Source organism: Aquila chrysaetos, chromosome 1 (genome assembly GCF_900496995.4).
Source record: "Aquila chrysaetos chrysaetos chromosome 1, bAquChr1.4, whole genome shotgun sequence".
Lineage (NCBI taxonomy): Eukaryota > Metazoa > Chordata > Aves > Accipitriformes > Accipitridae > Aquila > Aquila chrysaetos.
The window spans coordinates 74,073,431-74,092,761 of NC_044004.1; the positions used below are offsets into that span (position 1 = coordinate 74,073,431).

The window sequence follows — 19,331 nt, forward strand, 5'->3', positions numbered from 1 at the left end:
TATATTGAATTTGTATTAGCATTTCCGAGTATGTTGCAAAGCTTCGATAAAATTACTGTTGTTGCTAATACTGCACTCACTGGTATAAACGCTGAGCTCAAACCATGAAGCAGTGTAATCTTTTTATATCAAAGAACTTTTCCTCAAAACTTGAGCTAATGTAACAGAAATAGCCTATGGAAGAAAGTGGAAACAGAAAAAAGAAGGCTTTTGTGCCTATAGGTCTCAACTAATTCCCTAGCTCTGTCAGGTACTCTACAAAACCAGAATAAGAGATTGTGCCTCCTAAAAAAAAAAAAAAAAAAATCCCCAAACAACCACCACCCCCATCCCAACAAAAAAAGCCTCACACAAACCCATATTTTATAAATGCCTTGCTTCCTCTGTGGTGGGAGAAAAATGGAGATGGTGCAATACAAAGGCCTGGGACAAAATGAGGAATAACAATCAAGCCTGAGTCTGAGTTTAGTATTCTATTCACTGTAGTGCAATGCCTTTCAAATGGATCAAGAGAAAGAGCAATCAAGTGGTGAAAGAGACTTCAGATCACAAGTCCATTAATTATGAAATCTAAAGAATAGATAGCATAAACTTTGAAGATGCACTGAATGGTATACACTATTACATGTGTACCATGCAAATTGCCTTGAACCCTGTGTGAAAAGTAGTGGGCTTTTTTTGAAGAAGAAAAATAATGAATACACTTTAGAAAGGTAATGACATGCCTATACATCACTGAAACAGGAGGCAGAACACAAAACAAATTAATGATTATTTGTAAACCTAATAAGGGAATGTCAAGGACAGCTAGTGCACCAGACAGTACATGAATGTGAATGTTAAAAGGGAAAGCAAACAGCCACTGAGAAAACTACAGGAGAAGTACTGTGTTATTAAAACCAAATATAAAGAGGGCTTATGATTAACAGAAAGACTAACCACTCTGTTTTTCCTAATATCCAGGGATGTTTGTCAAAAACTTTAATGATGTAATTCTCTACTGTCAAATAAGGACCTTTTAGAGGGTGAAAGTATGGAAAGAGAAAAGCAGGTTCTGAACAACAACAACAAAAATCTTTTGTGAAGCTTGGTTGCTTGTGTGGCTATGAGTATGGAACCACCCTACCTGTGCACAAAGGGGGTTTTTTTTAACATGAAAAAACATTTACAAAATGCTAACCTTAAGCTGAGCCTAGTTTTTGAAGACTTTTGAGTAATGGCTGAGACATTGTTTTGAAACTTAAAAAAAAAAAAAAAAAAAAAAATTTAAAAAAATTGGCATGGCTTTTTTCCTTTGGAGGAAATGCTGTACATTCTGCTACTGCACATTGTAGAGTGTTTCTGATCTAGCATCTCAAGCTTTTTGGAAGAAGAAAAGAATAAGAAGTGTTCACCTAGGCTGGACATCCTATGTAGAATCATAGAATAGTTTGGGTTGGAAGGGACCAAAGATCATCTGGTTCCAACCCCCCTGCCATGGGCATGGATACCTTCCACTAGACCAGGTTGTTCAAAGCCCCATCCAACCTGGCTTTGAACACTTCCAGGGATGGAGCATCCACAACCTCTCTGGGCAACCTGTGCCAGTGCCTCACCACCCTCACAGTGAAGAACTTCTTCCTTACATCTAATCTAAATCTACCCTCTTTCAGTTTAAAGTCATTACCCCTTGGTCCTATCACTACGTGCCCTTGTAAAAGTCCTTCTCCTGCTTGTAGGCCCCCTTTAGGTACTGGAAGGCTGCTCTAAGGTCTCCCTGGAGCCTTCTCTGCTCCAGGCTGAACACCCCCAACTCTCTCAGCCTGTCTTCACAGGAGAGGTGCTCCAGCCCCCTGATCATCTTTGTGGCCCTCCTCTGGTCTTGCTCCAACAGGTCCATGTCCTTCTTATGTTGGGGGCCCCAGACCTGAACACAGTATTCCAGGTGGGGTCTCACCAGAGTGGAGTAGAGGGGGAGAATCACCTTGACCTGCTGGTAACACTTCTCTTGATGCAGCCCAGGATACAGTTGGCTTTCCAGGCTGCGAGTGCACATTGCCGGGTCATGTTGAGATTCTTGTCAACCAACACCCCCAAGTCCTTCTCTGCAGGGCTGCTCTCAATCCATTCTCCACCCAGCCTGTATTTGTGCTTGGGATTTCCCTGACCCATGTGCAGGACCTTGCACTTGGCCTTGTTGAACTTCATGAGGTTCGCATGGGCCCACCTCTCAAGCCTGTCAAGGTCCCTCTGGATGGCATCCCTTCCCTCCAGCGTGTCGACCGCACCGCACGGCTTGGTGTTGTCGGCAAAGTTGCTGAGGGTGCACTCAATCCCACGGTCCATGTCGCCGACAAAGATGTTAAACAGCACAAGTCCCAATACCGACCCCTGAGGAATGCCTTCATTCCCTGTGTTTCTCAAAACCCCTTATGTTACTGTGGATTCTTGCTGTTGGAATGTGTCCCAAAAGAATGCTTTTTGTATTGGGAAAACTATGTTTCTTTGCAGCTGCAACCTTCTGAAGGAGTAGACCGATTTTTGCAAGGTATTCTAAAATAGTATAAGAAGAAAATAGTATTTGAGGAGTGCTACACTTTGTCCTCACCAGGGAAGAACATTTTGGTTTTTTCCCCATTTAAAAACACTAAGTTTGTAAACTTTATATCTTATGCTGTAATATAAATCTTCAGTAATGAGGTAAGAGAATTGTTGCAATTTGTCTGTCTTGCCGAGTTTCAACTGACTCTAGTTCTAGCCTAATGAAATTCAAATAGCCGGACTGAAGGTTAGAAGGGGGATGACACATGAGGCTGATATTAATAATGTATGTGAGCAAATAGACTTGCAGTAGCAGTTCCAACAGTGTGGAACAAGTTACAAAGAGAGGTCTGTCTCAATATGACCTGTGCTAGAAAACAGGATTGAAACTCAAGATCTGCAGTTTCAAAACACAGCTTTCCTGTCCGCTGAGCTCCTGTCCAATAAAAGCCATCCCCCGCTGTGCAGCAAATGCCCACATCATTTTGTAACAATCTGGCCAAATAAGCAGTTACAGATTTTTTCCCCCCTTCTGAAGCTGTCAACCTTATCAAATGTGATGTGGAACTGAATTAGTATCTATGCTTGATCGTTTGTCACAGTGGAAATAACAAGTTTTGGTGCTGGTTTGGTGACAAAGCAATAGCAAAGTATGTGAGATAAATCACCCCATGTGCTAGAAAACATGAAACTGCCTCATGTTTTGTGCTTCCCTAACAAGTAGAAAATCTTTGTAGTTCCATTAATTGGGTATAGATTTCCTCCTGGCTAAATGGTCATGAAGTACAGTATCAAGACCTTCACGTTGCTTTAGATTCTTCTGTTTAATAATACTGGTTTCTTTTCAAATAATGGTTTCTAGCTTCCTGTATTGTTCATCCTAAAGTCTGTCAATGACCTGAAAGGAAGATAATCTTGTCTGTCATCTTCTCTTGAAAATCCAAGAAAAATGAATGCATCAGATAATGCTTATGTCTTACATGTTTGTTTTTGTGTCAGATTCTGGACACACCTATGCTATTTTCTGGCACAGGGTGGGTGGGTGGATATTCAGCTGAGGATTCATTGGTAAGACAGTCTTCAAGTCATCTTGAACTCTCCCCCTGCCCATGCTGCCCACCCCTCTACCTGCCTCAGGATTTGTTGGTGGCAATTTTTCTTCTAAACACCTGACAAGTATCTTACGTAGTGAATTAAGATAAGCTGGTAATTTGGGAAGTCCTGAATTAATGAGCATGCTTTAAATTTTGATCAAGTGTTTCAGTGATTTAGAAAAAGTTGGCATTTGCTGAGACAAACCTAGAAGTTAAGGGATGATCTTTATTGATGGGCTGTCGTTTATCAACCAGCTTCAATGGCTACAAAACTTTAGAAAGTGACAAAGCAAGCTAGTGATAACACAGATAACACTTGAACAGGGTATTTATTCACTGTTGTCAACTGGGATCCATCAGATTTAGATTCAAGTAGTTGATCTGATGGTAAACACAGCATGTCTTTGTTTATAGGAAAAAATCTAATAATCTTCTAGTGCAGCATTCTACCAAAAGCTTTATCAGTTTTCTTTGTTGCTCAGTGAATTTATGAAGTCTCTCTTCCTACATCATTCTCCTGACTCAGCAGTATCTGCCGTAACAACAAATGTTGTCACACCAGAATGGACGCCTCTTCCACTTCGATCCGAACAGTCTTGCATTATGCGACAACTTTCTTGGTGACCAAAAGAGCAAGAAGTGTAATCTCTTACGCTTTTAGCTACATAACTTCTTCAAAAGTACTCTTGTTATTCACTCGGTGCCCCTGGAAAGGATTGGAGGAAGATTATCTGCCTTTCACAGCAGAAAGCATCAGAAGCGTCAAATCTGTGGTCGTCTCTCGGTGATGTTATTTGGCTAGTCAACACAGACTGCAAGATGCCTGCTCCTGTGAATGTAATAATCTTTCTCAAAGTGCTTTATTCTTGCATAAGATTTTCTGGAGTGTTAACAGCATCTCATAACAAGTAGCTTGGTCTGGTCTGTGCACTGCTATGCTTATGTACCTCAAGGGACTTATGGCAGTTTTTTGGTAGCTAACCCACCACTGAAGGAGAATAGATGAGTCACTCTTTCTCTTTATCTCATCCCTGTGCTTATAGTTAATTTAATCCAGGAAAGATGCTAGCTGATTTGCCCAAAGGCAAAGAGCAAGTAGGGGCTAGCATCCAGAGTTGCTCAGTCCACTAACAAGCGGTCCTCATTTAAAAAAGATGTACATGTCCTCATGGTCTGCTTTATGGTCTTCTGCTAGCAGACTTCAGCACATTTCTTGCCCTCTGGGGAACTATGAATAGGCAGCTATGTCACTGCAGTTAGCTTGTTGGTGAGCTGAGATCATAAATCCTAGTGAGAGGAAGCCTTTAAAGCTCAAGCGAAGCAATTCACTAGCTATAGCTATCCAGATTTTGGGAGTCCTGCTGGTTTGCATCCAAGCCCAGCGTATGGACAGAGCGAGTGGATTAGCCCACAAAGCACTATAGAGGCGTGGTGTTGGCTTTGTTTGCCTAAGAGAGCTGTTGCAGGGATTGTTTGGCAGCAGCTCTGGATCAGCAGTAGCTCCTCAGTATCAGATGCCATTTGTGGGGATGAGGAGCGGTGCTCACCTGGGATGTGGGAGACAGGAGCCTTTAGGTTTTGGTGATTTCTGAACCATTCTGCACTGCGCTAGTCATTCCTGATGTTGTATTCTTATTTTTCTTTGTTGACTTGCTTCATTACTCTTCCTTTTTTTTTTTTTTTTTTTTTTTTTTTTTCCCCTCCTAACAGTTACTTAAGTCCTGCTTTTGTGCTTATGGAGAATGAAAACAAATTATGAATTCTTAATGTAAACCTTTGTAAACTGAGAAGCCAGCCCTGGGATATAGCTCTCAAAGTATGTCTTTAAAGATTTCTCTTCCACTGCCCTGCTGCTGTCCTTCCTCTGCATGCTCATTCTGTTGCTGAGGTTGAAGCCTCATTATCACTAAGGAGTGAATTTCAGAGTTTATGATAAATAGTCCTGTGAAAACCTCAGCTCAGTAATAATCAAAAAAGAAAGCAGAGTGTTAGGGGTTGTTGGGAAAGGAATAGAGAACAAAACAGAACATCATGTATTAATCCCTGTTTTGCCTGCATCTCATTGAATACTGTATGTAGTGCTGGTTCCTGTCATTTTGAGGATATAGTACATCTGGAATAGGTTCAGAGAAGGACAGCAATAAACTGTAAAGCTATGGGCTAGTTTCTGTTTAAGGAAAAACCAAATATGGAAAAGCAGAGTTTCTCAGCTGGAAGGAGATGATAGATGGGGGTAATGTGATACAAGCCTGCAAAATAAAGATATTTCAAAAGGGAAAAGAGAAATGAAAGGAGTTGAATTAGAGGAAAAAAAAAGCACCTGCTTAACCTACTGCCCTGAGGGGAGGGAGGGAAGGAGAAGCCTCAAGTGGGGAAATGCCAAGCACCGGGAGAGGACCCCCATGATGTCCTTCCCTGCCTATGCCTTTTGGGGCGGGTATCGGACTGCAGAGTCCGGCATGAAAGCAGCAGCCTCCTGTGCTGGGGCAGAGCTGCGGCTCCAGTGCCTGGCCCTGGGGGTTGTCCATGCCTTCTCCTCCTGCAGGGAAACCGGGGCTGGTTGGGATGCTGTCCCGGGGCAGAAACTCCTGGTAGTGCTGCAGCCTGACCGCAGATCTTAGCGGGCCCTGGCTCTTCCCTTCTGGCTACGTGAAAAAAACAGGAAGAGGAAAAGGAGGGCATACAAAAATTCGTTATGGGTTCAGAGCATGTTTTTGAATCCACAATCAATTTTTCCTTTAATTGAGCTCCATTTAAGAATACTTTTTTCACATGTAATTACTTTTTTTTCAGAGCAAAGGAAAACTGGAACTCTCGGGGTTTTTTTTTTTCTTTTTTGGTGGCATTTTGGTACATAAAGAGAATTCTGATGTAACACTTGCAGGCTGACAGTCAGTTTAAAAAAACCAGGCAGTTTAATGATTAAAAAATAAACCAACTACATATTGGCAAAACCAGCAAAATTTAAATTGGGTTAACTAGTTACTATAGCCTGAGGCTTCTGCATCAACTAGTTTGATAATTACTTTCCTGCTTGTCAGAAATGGAGAAATGCTAAAGGCAAGCTCTGTACCATGTAACACACATGCATGAGTTCTGCATTTGTGCTTGCTCACATGCTGACAGTGCGCTCCAGAAAAATTAATGATGCCAAACTCTAATGGCGAATGTCTTTTAAAGAGTGCTATTAAATAAGACAAGTCAGCCTTGAGAGCATTTTGTTTGTTTAAGGGCGGGGGGCAGGAAGCAAAACTGATTTGGGTTACATCTTAAAATTTTCCTCTGGGCTTCTGAGGAGCAATGCTGGGAAACTAGTTTTTCCACTCTCGGCTCCTCAGCACTAAATTAAACTTTTTCTTTGGTTTCAGAGTGCATACAATAACCATGTCTTGTATTTACATTTGTAACCAGCTAAGCTAGTTTCAACATATCCCAGTTCTGTTCTTCACAGCAAAACCAGCCCACGCCATCCTCAAATCTACCTGGTAACTTTGATTTCCACAAACATTTCTAAAGAAATTAGAACTTAGATGCATTTTTTTTTTTCTCCACTCTAACTGCTTTTGAAGGAAGACAGTGCTTTGCTTGAAAATAAGCAAATGACAGAATCAAGACTGGGTAGTAATAATTCCTGTTGACATGGAACTGTTGGAATCACAGAGATATTAAAATTTTTTGGGACAGGAATAGATCTCCAGCCTTGGATTCCTGTTAAAAGTCCTTATAAAGAAATCCTGTTGCACTACTGAGACCCAGCGCATCAAGTGAGGTTTGTTAACAGGACAATGTTTTTAATAAAACCAAAATTACATTGAAATCACTTGCAGAAAAAGATTTGTAATAGTCATACTGTGTAAGGCTACAGATCGTGCAATGTTGTGCAGTTACGAGTGTCAAAAGATAACAGGAGTCTTCCCCCAAAGGCTTGTGCTGCAGAGGCAAGACAGAACAGACACGGGGCCGGGTGTGACTTGCAGCATGCTTCCTGGGAAAGGGTAGGAGCTCCTGAACCAGTGATTCATGTATACTACTTCTAAATGATTTTTTTTTTAAAGTTGCTTAATTCATTAATAAGTATAATCACTTAATAACTGGGTAGTCAAACTTGATGTGTTTACGCCTATGAAATTAAAAATTGCATGCTATGACATACCTGTCTGTAGCTAGGAAATGCATGTGTTCTACGCTGTTTGTTTTACTGGATCTGAAAGATGATTTGATTGAAACTATGGTAATTTATTTTGTGGCACTAGTTATTAATAAGGCACTAAAATAATATTACTAATTACAGACTAAGAAAATGACATTAGGATCCAAAACAGGGATCACAGTTCAGAATAGGCTATAACTTGGATCTGGTATATCCTGAAAATTGATATGCTGTCTCTGCAAGATTTTTAGCTCAAACAGTAGGAGATTCAAATTTTATCTTAGTCAGAAACTCGCAAACTCTGTGTATTGAGAAGGAGCAGGAGGGGAAAGAAGGAGGCTCATATGTGGCTGGTCTGAAATCAAATTTATGTAGATAGTCACAAGAGGTGAATATAGCTGTTTACACATACACGTGTGTATACTCTCTGTAAATTTAGGTGAGGGAATCAAAGTTGCTTAATGTTTTATCCATTTCTACTGTATGTAATAGCAGGTATTGAGTACATAGTTCAAAGATTCTCGTGGACAGCCTAGGTGAAGTTTGGTAAGATGATTCCCACCATTTACTTGTTCAAAGAGGCAAAGGCTGTGAAGAGAGGCCTGAAAAGATCTGCTAATGAAAAGACTTGAGGGAGAAAAGGAGGAGAAGGATGGAGGGAGATTCATAAGAACAACTTTAAGTAGGACATAGTATACTGTAGTGTATTGGATGACTTGCACAATACAGAAGTTTGTTCAGTTAAAATGTATTGTTGGAACTTAAAAGCAAGTTGGAACAGATGAGTTTTTTTTTTTGAAATGATGCTAATACCAAATCTTTTCATTATCTGGATGTGAATAAAATACAACTTTTGCTCAGTCATTCTCATTAAGGAAGAGAGCTTTAAAAAAAAAATAATTCTTCAAAGGATGTGTAATTTGGCTAAATTAATTCAGAGCTGGGGAAACACACCGACTGAACTTTGTTCCTGCCATGGCTGACCCTACTGTTTTGTACTAATATGTTTTTATGAAACCATGTGGACTTATTTATTCTTTCAAATGTGTAGCTTGTCTAACCTTCCAGTGAGAGAACTTGAGTCACGTAGTGAATATACTGAAACAAAGAAAAGTGCATTTGATCATTATGTGCAGAAATAGTATCCCTCAAACAAGCCGCTTATGCCAAATCAAGTTCAGAAAGTGTGCTGAATAATTTCAAGGGATGGTAGGAGTTGTGGAAAGGTTATATTCTGATAGACTTCTGAAATGCTACCAGTTTAGGCAGTCCATTTCCAATGTGAGATCTGGAACTGTGTTAAGCATCTAAACTTCTTATATGGTGTATGTGGAGAGTCGGACATCTCTGGTTGCAATACTGGATCAGTACGTGTTGTATAGACAATGTATTGCTGAACTTCCCTGAGGGAAATGCTGAGAGTAGGAATGGGTCTTTTAACTCCTGTAAGGCTAAAATTTAGACCCCTTTCTTGGTTCTTCTGGGGGATGCACTTTCACTTTGTGGTTGACAAAACAGAGTTATTTTCTGAATATTGATGACTAGTCGTTTTTTTCTCATGGTGTTTTGTTTCTTTAATGGATCGAGAGATTTAGGAATGCAAGCATGTGCTCCCCTTCTTCTTTTCATAGAATGGTTTGGGTTGGAAGGGACCTTAAAGATCATCTAGTTGCAACCCCCCTGCCATGGGCAGGGACACCTTCCACACTTTTCCACCCTTTCCCCTGCTTTGTTCACCAAACATAGCTCACTTGTTAGTACACTTATGTAGGATGTGAAATCAAGGTGCAAATTTCTTCAAGATGGGAGTTTGCTATTTTTTGGTTTTGCCTTCTAAACTATTTTGCTGAGCTAGTCTGTGGTATTTTCTAGCTTTTGAATTTAGTTTTGTTATGAACAGTGGAGCAACATCAAAGATTAATTGGGCCAAATGCACATTACTCTACCTTCCCAGGGAAGTGACCTGATTATTAAGTATAGGCCTGGTTCCTCCATTTCCTTCTTCAAAGATTACTTATTAATATTATTGAAATTATTTATTCAATATGAAATGAAAAGCATGTTTTGGGATGCAGACCTACATAGCTACCAAATGACAAAGTGGTTAGAGCTTTCTCCCTCTAGCCTATTGCTTCTTTAATTATTATTAGACATTTTAATAGCTTTAATAAGAGGGTTAGAGAATAATTCTATCTCAGACGTCCATTGTTCAGTTTTTAGGATGGCTTCCCAGGCTGAGGGTCATCTTTATTTTAGTCTCCTCTAGCAGAGGATAATTGTGACTCTACAATATCAGGATGAAAGCGTTCCTTGCTTTTGTTCAGCCGTGTCCTTCCTTAAAGGAAATCGTGGGACTAAATATCTATCAAATCAGGTTTCTCAAGAGCAGGGTGGAGAAATTAGGCCTGGCTCATGCCTAACAGAGCAACAGATGAGAGGCAGCTCAGATCTGGAAAGATGGAGACACTTCAGGCTGTATGGAAAAAAACCTGCAGCTGCCTAAGACTTCTAGCTATCAAAGGCTAAGACACAGTTACAGTTTTTTTCAAAGTAAGCAATAATCAAGTTGTGATTTTTAGGTGCAGAGCTGTAGACTGCTTTATTCAGTGTGGATATTAATTTAAGCCTGAAGCTTTTTTTTTTTTTTCCTCTGGCCATTTTGCACCCTGAAACAAAGGCAAATTGGTGACTATTCAAGTGATCCAGCCCAAGCAATCAATTCATGAGATACCATGAGCTCGCTGCTGGAAGAGAAAGTAGTTTACGCATTTTTGGGGATGGTGCCTCTGATCCGTCCAGGCTTCTGACCTATTAAATAAATGCGTTACAATGTCATCTCCTTAAGCAGGTAAAGAGTATACTTGAACACCACTGTATAAAAATATAGAGTTACTGAAGATTGCTCATAATATAGGTGACTCTTTTTAGACTTTTTTTGTGACTACTTGCAGTGTTTTTATGGAAATGACCTTGCTGATTCGTGTCTTTCTCTTCTAATGTCACCAAGGAGACACCCCCTCCCAACACATTAGATATGCAAAATTTGCATGAAATTTCAATTTCACTTGAGATCCATTGCCCTGAACAGTCACTATGATTAGAAAAGTTAACAGTCTGTCCAAATATAGTAATGACGGAAGTTATGAATTTTATCTGTCCCCTAAATACCTTACTTTCAAAATAAATTAATTAATACGTTTCTGATCCAGAAGACATGCTGTTTTATTAATTAGCGTACAAGGAATTGTTAGGTTAGATGATTATGTTCAATTAAGTATAATGAATGTAATTAATATAGATTCTGGTTTTAGGTGGTTAAGTTAATAGTGCCATTAAATGATTTTATTATGGTACTATTTGTTGTATCAGGGAAACAAAGTTTAAAATGAAAGAGGCATGAGTATTTCTTCTTCATTCCTCTCTGTGAGCAAAATAACTTCTCCCTGGTTGTAACATATGCAGAATAGTTTACATTTCTTTTGTAATTGCTAAAGCTTATAAATAGTCTATATTAAAATGTGTTCTAAAACTTTGCAATGTATCCTTTTAAAATATTTCATTACCATGTGGTTACAAAATACTATTCACAATAAGGGGAGTGTACTTGCTTCAAAGTATGCAGGATTTATTTACTAAACACATCGTGTTCTGTTACATAGGTCTAGAAAATTACCAATAACCCACAACAAAAACTATTTGAAAAGGAAGTGGTTCCAAGTAAGGATTTCATCTGGCTGGTTTTGTGTCTTTTTGGTTTCTGCTGTTTTGTTGTGAGGAGGTGGTGGTGGAAAGATGTTTCTCACGGATTCACAGAGGGCACTTTTATGCCTCAGAGTTTCTAAGCCACCAAATAAAGAAGAAACTTGTGATGAACCAGCTCTGGAAGGTATTTCATTTCTTTAGTCATATTTAAATGAGACGAAATTAAATTTTGCATTGTAACCAAGTGTTAACATAACTATTTCTTCAGGGTTTGTTTACTTCATGCACAATGGAATATAGGAGTTTTGGAGGCAATGTGATCACTGCCCTTGGATGCAAGTCATAGTCTTAAGGGTCAGAAGACTATGCTGATCCAATAGCAGAGAACACTCTTAACAGATCAGTCTCTCCAGAAAATGCACTGATGATAATCTTAGAAAGACTTGGCAGAACACACTAGCCCTTCTTATATTAAAAAGCAATATATTCCTACTTTGAAAAAATCTGAGCTGCAAAAACTTGATTTAAGGAACATATAAATTTGAACCTCGGGAGGTAACTACATAGCCATGTAGAAATGGGATAAAGGAACATACCAGCTAGCCATAAAAGAGCATTTGTTTTTACATGGCAATTAGTGCTGCAAGTAACCTGTAGTTTCATTGTGCTAATAAAACGCAGTTCAAATGTGATTTGAACAATTCCTATTTGTTTGATGTTTTTAAGAGAAATATTTCAGCCTTTTCTGCTCTACAGCTGGTGGTACTGCATCACTCATCACTATTACATTAAAGCAAACTCTAGATGTTTTAAAATTGAAGGTAAAATTGACCTGTTACCCATGCTGATATATGAGCTTTGGATTGAACAACATCTGTTCTAAATACACATCTTGTAAGGAAATATGGTGCCTTCTATATTTCCTTAGTGACAATTGATTGGGGTTTTTCTTCTCCTTCCTTTGCTGTGCAAGAATGAAATTTCAGCCTCTCCTAGATGGATTTTCCCACAGTGGTTACCGACTTGCAGCATGTCTCTGTGGTGTTGCTGCAGCTGTGGGTGTCCTCTAGCTGGCTTACTTAGGCCTCAGTGCAACTCGGTTCAGCTTTTCGTGTGCATCTGAGAAAGGCCAAGCAGCAGTTGCGTGTACTTTGTTTTTGCTTTTCCTACTTACGGAGAACTCTGATGTATGAACAGTGAGCGTCTCCAAAAGCAGCCCTTCCTCAAGTCAGCTGTTGCTAAAGAAGTTCTGTTTTTTATGAATGATCTATAGCATGAGCTAATCACTTTATTTGTATGAGGTCTTTTCGTAGCAAAGCCAGAAAGATATAGCCCTAAAGCAACTATTTTACATTTTGCTGCTGCATCTGTTCCCTCTACATCCTTGCTCTCCCAACAGAGAAGATCATATCATGGTTTTTTTTCCCCCTTACTGCTGAGAAGCTCAAAACTATGATAATGTTCTGACTTAGGAGCTGAAAAAAGTGGCCAAGAGAGATGCAAATGAGAGAAAAGCTTTTCAGTATTGCACAAACTGTACAAAATTATTCTGCTATAACTTGGGTAGTTGAACTGAAAAGAAGGAAGCAGTGATTCAGAGATAAGTGGCAGAGGCACATTTCTTGTAGATGCTGCTACTTCCATTTCTTTCCCACCCCAATCAGGGATGGAGCTCAACTTTATGCTTCACATGGGATATTCCTAAGCAATACCAAGATAAAGTGATACCGAACAGTCTCATTTAATGGCACATATTTCTCTGACACATCCTACATTTCATAAACATAGGATTTATTGCCTACTTGGGTTTTGTTTGAAATAAGGCTGAAAATCATTATGCAATGTCAAATTCTGCCTAGGTTGTTTCACTGTTTAAGGACATGATAAACCTGTAATTATAGCAAAGAGAATTTTTTTTGTTATTGGGGAGGGATGGTGAGAAATTATTAAATTCTTGCACAAAATTAAGAGACAACAAGAAAAGATGTTACTGTAAAACCTATTCAGGCTGTTATGTTATAGATGTTTTTTTTCCCCCTTGAAAGATACTTGATAGGAGATGGTTGTATCTTTCAGTTATATAAAACACTAGAAATGTAGAATTCTAGTATTGATACTGAAATGCTCAACATCAGATGAATATAGACCTTATTTTTGTAAGAAACTTAAACTGGTAGTATGTAACTGATGGGAGCATGAATGGATTTTTTTTTTTGTGCTGTCATAAACAAGATGTAGATCAGTGTCTTTGATCTAATCTCTAAAAATTCCCTTCTCCAATTGCATGTGTGTTACACTATCCCATTTTTTTAATAGAGAAATCATCTCTCTCCTCCTGTGCATACGTAATATTTGAAAAGCAATGATGATGAACTCTTCAACTGTTCCTGTCTAAAGTGCCAATCCTTTGAACTTCACAACTGGCATTTGCTCCTTTTTCTATGCAAAAGTGAAACTTAAACACATTGGCTGCCTTGCAAGTTGTGATGCCCCATGATTTTCTCACCAGTTTCGTTCTGTGACCTATCAAACTCTGAATAATTTTCTACTTTCATAAGCAATCATATTAACTTTGATGGAGTGATGCTGCTTGGATCAACATTGAAATTCAATTCGATAGCCCATGATGCAGAAACGTGTTTGTATAGCAGTAACATAAAAATAATAAACCCTGCCGCTTCCTTGCCCATTTCAACACAAAGGCCTACTGACCAACTTAAAAGATGTGTTTGAGTTACGTGCCACAAAAGCCCGTACAGCTGAGGAGATGCTACAAAATGAAGTAGAACAGGAAAGAAATCAGAAGTACTTCAATGACCTGAGTGCATGACACTAAGGTGGTGAAAGTAATGTAAAATGCATTAAATGAGGTCTGAGACATGATTTTCTTGAAGCTACTTGGTGTGTCAGAAGGGGAGTTTTGTGTTTTAAAGAACTTCCAGTTTGCCTTTGACACTGCTGCAATAATTTAAAAAAAGTTTCGGTCCCTGTAATTGAATATGGTTTCTGAGAACCTTGTAAATTCTTCAGATGGAGGATCTGTATAATGGGAGTTAAAGGAGGTCCCCTGGTGTCCCTTTCAACAACAAAACAAGATTTGTTCAGTGCAGATGTTTGGATACTTGAAATTCATTATCCATCTGTAAAGATGATGGCACAAGTCTCTATCGGTAGAGTCTACAGGCTGCAGCCAAACCTTTAAAAGGTCTCCTCTATCAGCATGAAAGGTTAGTGTGTTCTTCTGCAGGTTTCTACATCTATCTTTTATGATGTCAACTGCCACTGAACTGAGAAGAGATGAAATAGAGGAAGTTTCATTAGAGAAAGGGATGGGGTAATACGGCTGGTGGGGGAAGGCAGTTAAAGTTTCCATTTGTATGCAGGGAAATTTTAGTATCAAAGGGTCACTGCAACCTTTAAAAGGGGATTTTTAATAGCTCAGTGTACTTACAGTTCATATGACAAGAGACTTTTCAGAGGTGGTCTACTGTTCTCAGGCCAGTTTTTATGCAGACTGAGCAAAAGCAACTCCAGAGGCTAAGCTAATGCATCTACTTAATATACTCATCTTGGATCTTGACAATATTGGTTTTTTGGCTGCAACGCTGGGTCTGCTTCAGCAACAGAGCCAGCAGCTATTGGTTTCCTCTGTTGTCACCAGTAGATACCAGTGCAGTGATGTGGAATTACTACCAAATGCTTCAAACAGTGACATGGACATCTCCTTTGTTCTTCCCCAGGCAGCTGCCCAGAGGCCATTAATCCATGACGGGAAAGAGGAGGACTTGGCAGTGATTTGACTTGTACGTTGACAGAAGGCACATGAACAACTGTTTATTTCCGGAGTCTTCCTGGGTAACTCCGAACATATCCCTCCTTTCATGAAAATGTAGCTGGTTATGATCTTGAGTCTAGGGAGAAAGAGGAAGCTGCATATTGATGCTTCTAAGTGCCCCTCTTTACCATCTTGCCCTCCCTATAAAAAATAAATGTAATTTAAAATTTAAATGATAACATTAGTGAAATCTTATTAAATTTAATTTGATTTAAATTAAAATAAAATTAGTAAAAACTTAAATTTACATAGAAAAAATGCATAATAAAAAATTTAAACTGTGGAAGTCCTTAGGGAGAAGCACCATCGTAACCCTCTTTTTCCTTCTCTTTTACCCCTCCTTTCCCAAATGGCTATATCGTGTGCACTCAAATTCTTTAAAAGCTCATGCACTTGAAGAGTAATAGACTTTTCTCTATGCCAATAACTGCGAAAACATGCAATTGCAAATGAAGAAACTGGTATGTAAAGGTTCAATGAGTTCTTCAAAGAACAAATGGAGCTGGTGTTAGTCATTATGTATCATTGCTTATATGCACGGAAGTGGGTGTATTTATATCATGTTCCCAATCCTAAATAAATTGATAGTTAGACATATTTAACAGGAACAGCTGTAAGTGCAATATTTATATTTTAGTTTTTTTGGTGAAAATCTGCACATCACAGACTTCTACAAATGTAAGCATAAGATAATCCTTCTTCATCAGAATTAGTCATAATGATTGTGAAGAGATCTGAATTTTTATATTGCTCCTGCCCCTGTTGTGAGTTTCTTATGGATAAGCTGATAGTTTCAGTTTTCAAAGATGTCAGGCCAGCATTTTTCATACCAATGACTAACAGCAGTTGTTCTCTGGTAGCAATTATTTTTATCTTTCACAGCATATAAAGGCTTGATGTGCCCTTAACTAATCTTCCTGAGGTGAAAACTTCTTTTGCTTTTGTCTAAAGTTCTGAGTATTTTAAAGAAAAATCCTCTAGCTGTCCATTAGAATGAAAAAATGCTTTGTCAGCATTCTGGGATATGTTTTGATTACTAGTTACCTTATGATTGCATTAATATTGTTACAATTATTTTAAAGCAGATTTAGGGTCCTGCCTTTTGAATCCCGCTCATAAAAAATTGTACCAATGTAAGGAAGGTCTGGCATGTTTTTGATGTAACTAAGCCTATCACCCATTCTTGCTGGGTGGGGTATTGGCTTAGGATGGTGATTTGGACCTAGTTTCACCACAGATATAAGATGTGCATAAAAGTTCATAACTACCTGTGATAGACTACTTTAGGACTGTGGGTAAATAATTCATTCTAGGTTTTGATGATCTGAATGCTTATCTGTCCCAAATAAAATTACTTTTAAGCAACATATAAAGAAAACATGCTACCATTATTTGAAATTTTAAAAATAGTTGTATTTAGTTCAAAAATATTCTTCTGTTTCAATATATTTTCAATGTCTTTCCTGTTTCATAGATGTTATGAATTTGACTTTAAAGCAACCCAATGATAAAATATTGCTCAGAACAGAAAGGGCAAGTTTTGGGGAATACAATACTTAAAACTTGTGATTCAAGAGGAACACAGACAGTAACTTGAGGCCAGGAGTCATTCAAAAGGCATTCAAAATTCAAGAAGGGATAAGAGTTAGATTTGAAAATGAGAACGTTATTCACTTCAGTAATATATCTAAAAAAGATTTTTATGTTTTAACGTGGCTCATGGAAAAGCCTAAACATAGTAGGGTTAAAACTTAACTTTTACTTCTGTATTGAAGTATGGTGTATAGCACACAGGAGTAACGTGTGTGGAAGTTTCTTGGTGCCTCAAACTGAGCAGAGCCCAAAAGCACTGACAAGAGTAAAGTCTAAAGTTTACTCTCCATGTTTTCCCATTTGAAACCAACTCTTTGGGGCAGAATGGGAACAGAGTATAAGAAAGGTATCAGAAATACTTGGGATAATGTCATAAACATCACAGTAAATAAACATGGCCATTTATATGCTCATTAAAAAATCAGTCCTTTACAGTACTGATTGAAAGATCAATTCTTGCCACACTTCTTGATATCTCCTCCTAAAATGTGAATCACTGATCCCTTGTTCCTTGCTTTTACTAAGGCAATAGGAAGGGAAACCTATAGCATGTCATACAATGCTATTTACTGAACTGGGGTGCGTGAGGAGGGCAGGGAACTGGCTAAGAAGAGCTCACAACCAAGGGAGAAGATTTGAGTTATGGTCTACGCTTAACAGCATGTATGGCAACTAATCGGGATCCCTGGTGATGTCCAGGTATTAGAATTACAGCATCATTTAATACTGTGAACCACCATCTTCTAGTGGATGCTGCCTCTCTCCTTCTAGTCTCCCCTTCCTTTAAATATACTTGAATATTTAAATTTACCACCTGCAGCCTCCTGTTTAATTGTGTGGAGATAGGCAGTCTAAACAAGTTCTACTAGGAAATCCATCTCCCAGCTGAACTGTTGAGCGAATAAAAGACTTGGCTTTCATTTTGTCAACACTGTTTATTATATGAATACAATACTGTTCGCTTCAATGGACCCATGAAGGATAATCGTTACTTTCCCAGCACAGTATTTTTCCTGATTTAGGGAAGGAGGAGTAAGAAAAAAATCCACTCTGATCTGAGACCTGCAGTCAAACATACTCCTGTGTAGGAAACAAAAATGTTTTTCTTCTTCACAGTCTTTAATTTTGACTGTCTTAATACTAGCTAAGAAGTCCTTTCTTGTATGAAATACAGGATTTGCAGTTTTATTTTGAAAATGTTCAAATGTTCTCGTTGACTTTTAAGCTTCCTTTCTCCTCCCTGCCCCAGTTACACTGACAATAGCATTGAAACCAGTTTATTATTCTCTCATTTTAGGAGTTTTTTGATGAATAGATATTTTCCTGAAGAAGCCATCTAAGACTTGCAAACCAGCTCCACTGTTGGATCCCTATATCTCTCTATTTTTTTCCTCAGATGAAGCAACTGATAAGCTTTACATACGAAGACAATTTGATCATAATTGCATCAAAATGTGCCATTTCGTGAAACGAGCTAGTTTTACTTGTTTGCTCTTAAGCATTTAATCATGTTTAAGAAGATCTATTATTTGTGACTGTCAAGCTTCATCCATCTTCTATAACAGAAAAAAGTCTAAAACTAAAATTTGATCATTTATTTTAAGCCATATTACTGTGATAACGGGCTCTGCAAGTGGTCTGGATATCAATTTTGTCCTCAGCATCCTTAATTATATGGCTGTCTAATTGGTTCTTATTATTTAAACATCACAACACAGATTATCATCAGTTACTGTCTCATTAATACCACCTGGTTTGATGCACAGTGATACCTACGCAGTCAAGTTTTCTGTCTACGTGTGGAATGCAAAGCTGCGTAATGGTCTTTGACAAACACTACAGAATGAATAACACTTGGAGAAACTGTCACTGGTTTGGTGGCCTTTATTTCAACAGCTTTTTGACTTCCTTCTGTAAAGACTGATGCTGTGTTGGGGAGAACAGAGGTAGGGTTTGCTTTAGAAATTTTTGTTAGTATTGTTGTATTCATAGTTTCTTTACAGTATTGGAGAATTTGTGGATACCAAATTCTTGGCCCTCAAATTGACTACACAAATTGCAAGTCTGAGAAAACGAGGTTGGAGCTGAAAATGCTTCCCTGCAGTCTTGTGCCAAACAGAGGTTTGGCAAAGAAATTAATCTACAAAAGCCTTTTTGTGAAATACTGCTGTTCTGAATGAAATACTTTATTTTATGGTGCTGGAAACAGTGTAGTTTGCTTTTACTTTTTGACCCTCTTAGATGTGCTTGCATTCTTTTACCTTTCTTTGTGAACTTAAAGGAAAAGATACTAATCTTCACTTATACCAGGTTATGATAAATCAGAACATATCTAATAGACTAGTTTGGAAAAATGTCTCAAAGGCTTTTTTTTATTTGTTTTACTGGAACTATTTAATCTTGTTTCTGCTCTACACCAGTTCTCTAGGAATGCTAA

The 19,331-nt window shown here is 38.5% G+C and overlaps 1 protein-coding gene across 1 annotated transcript in view; it reads left to right on the plus strand.

Moving 5' to 3' along the window:
• Positions 1–19,331, plus strand: part of LOC115342807 — a 147,242-nt gene that overhangs the window by 35,709 nt on the left and 92,202 nt on the right. The window contains exon 3 of the mRNA XM_030017835.2: positions 15,207–15,321. Within this exon, the coding sequence (XP_029873695.1) occupies positions 15,289–15,321 (33 nt within the window). The 5' untranslated portion in view covers positions 15,207–15,288. The remainder of the gene's footprint in view (positions 1–15,206; positions 15,322–19,331) is intronic.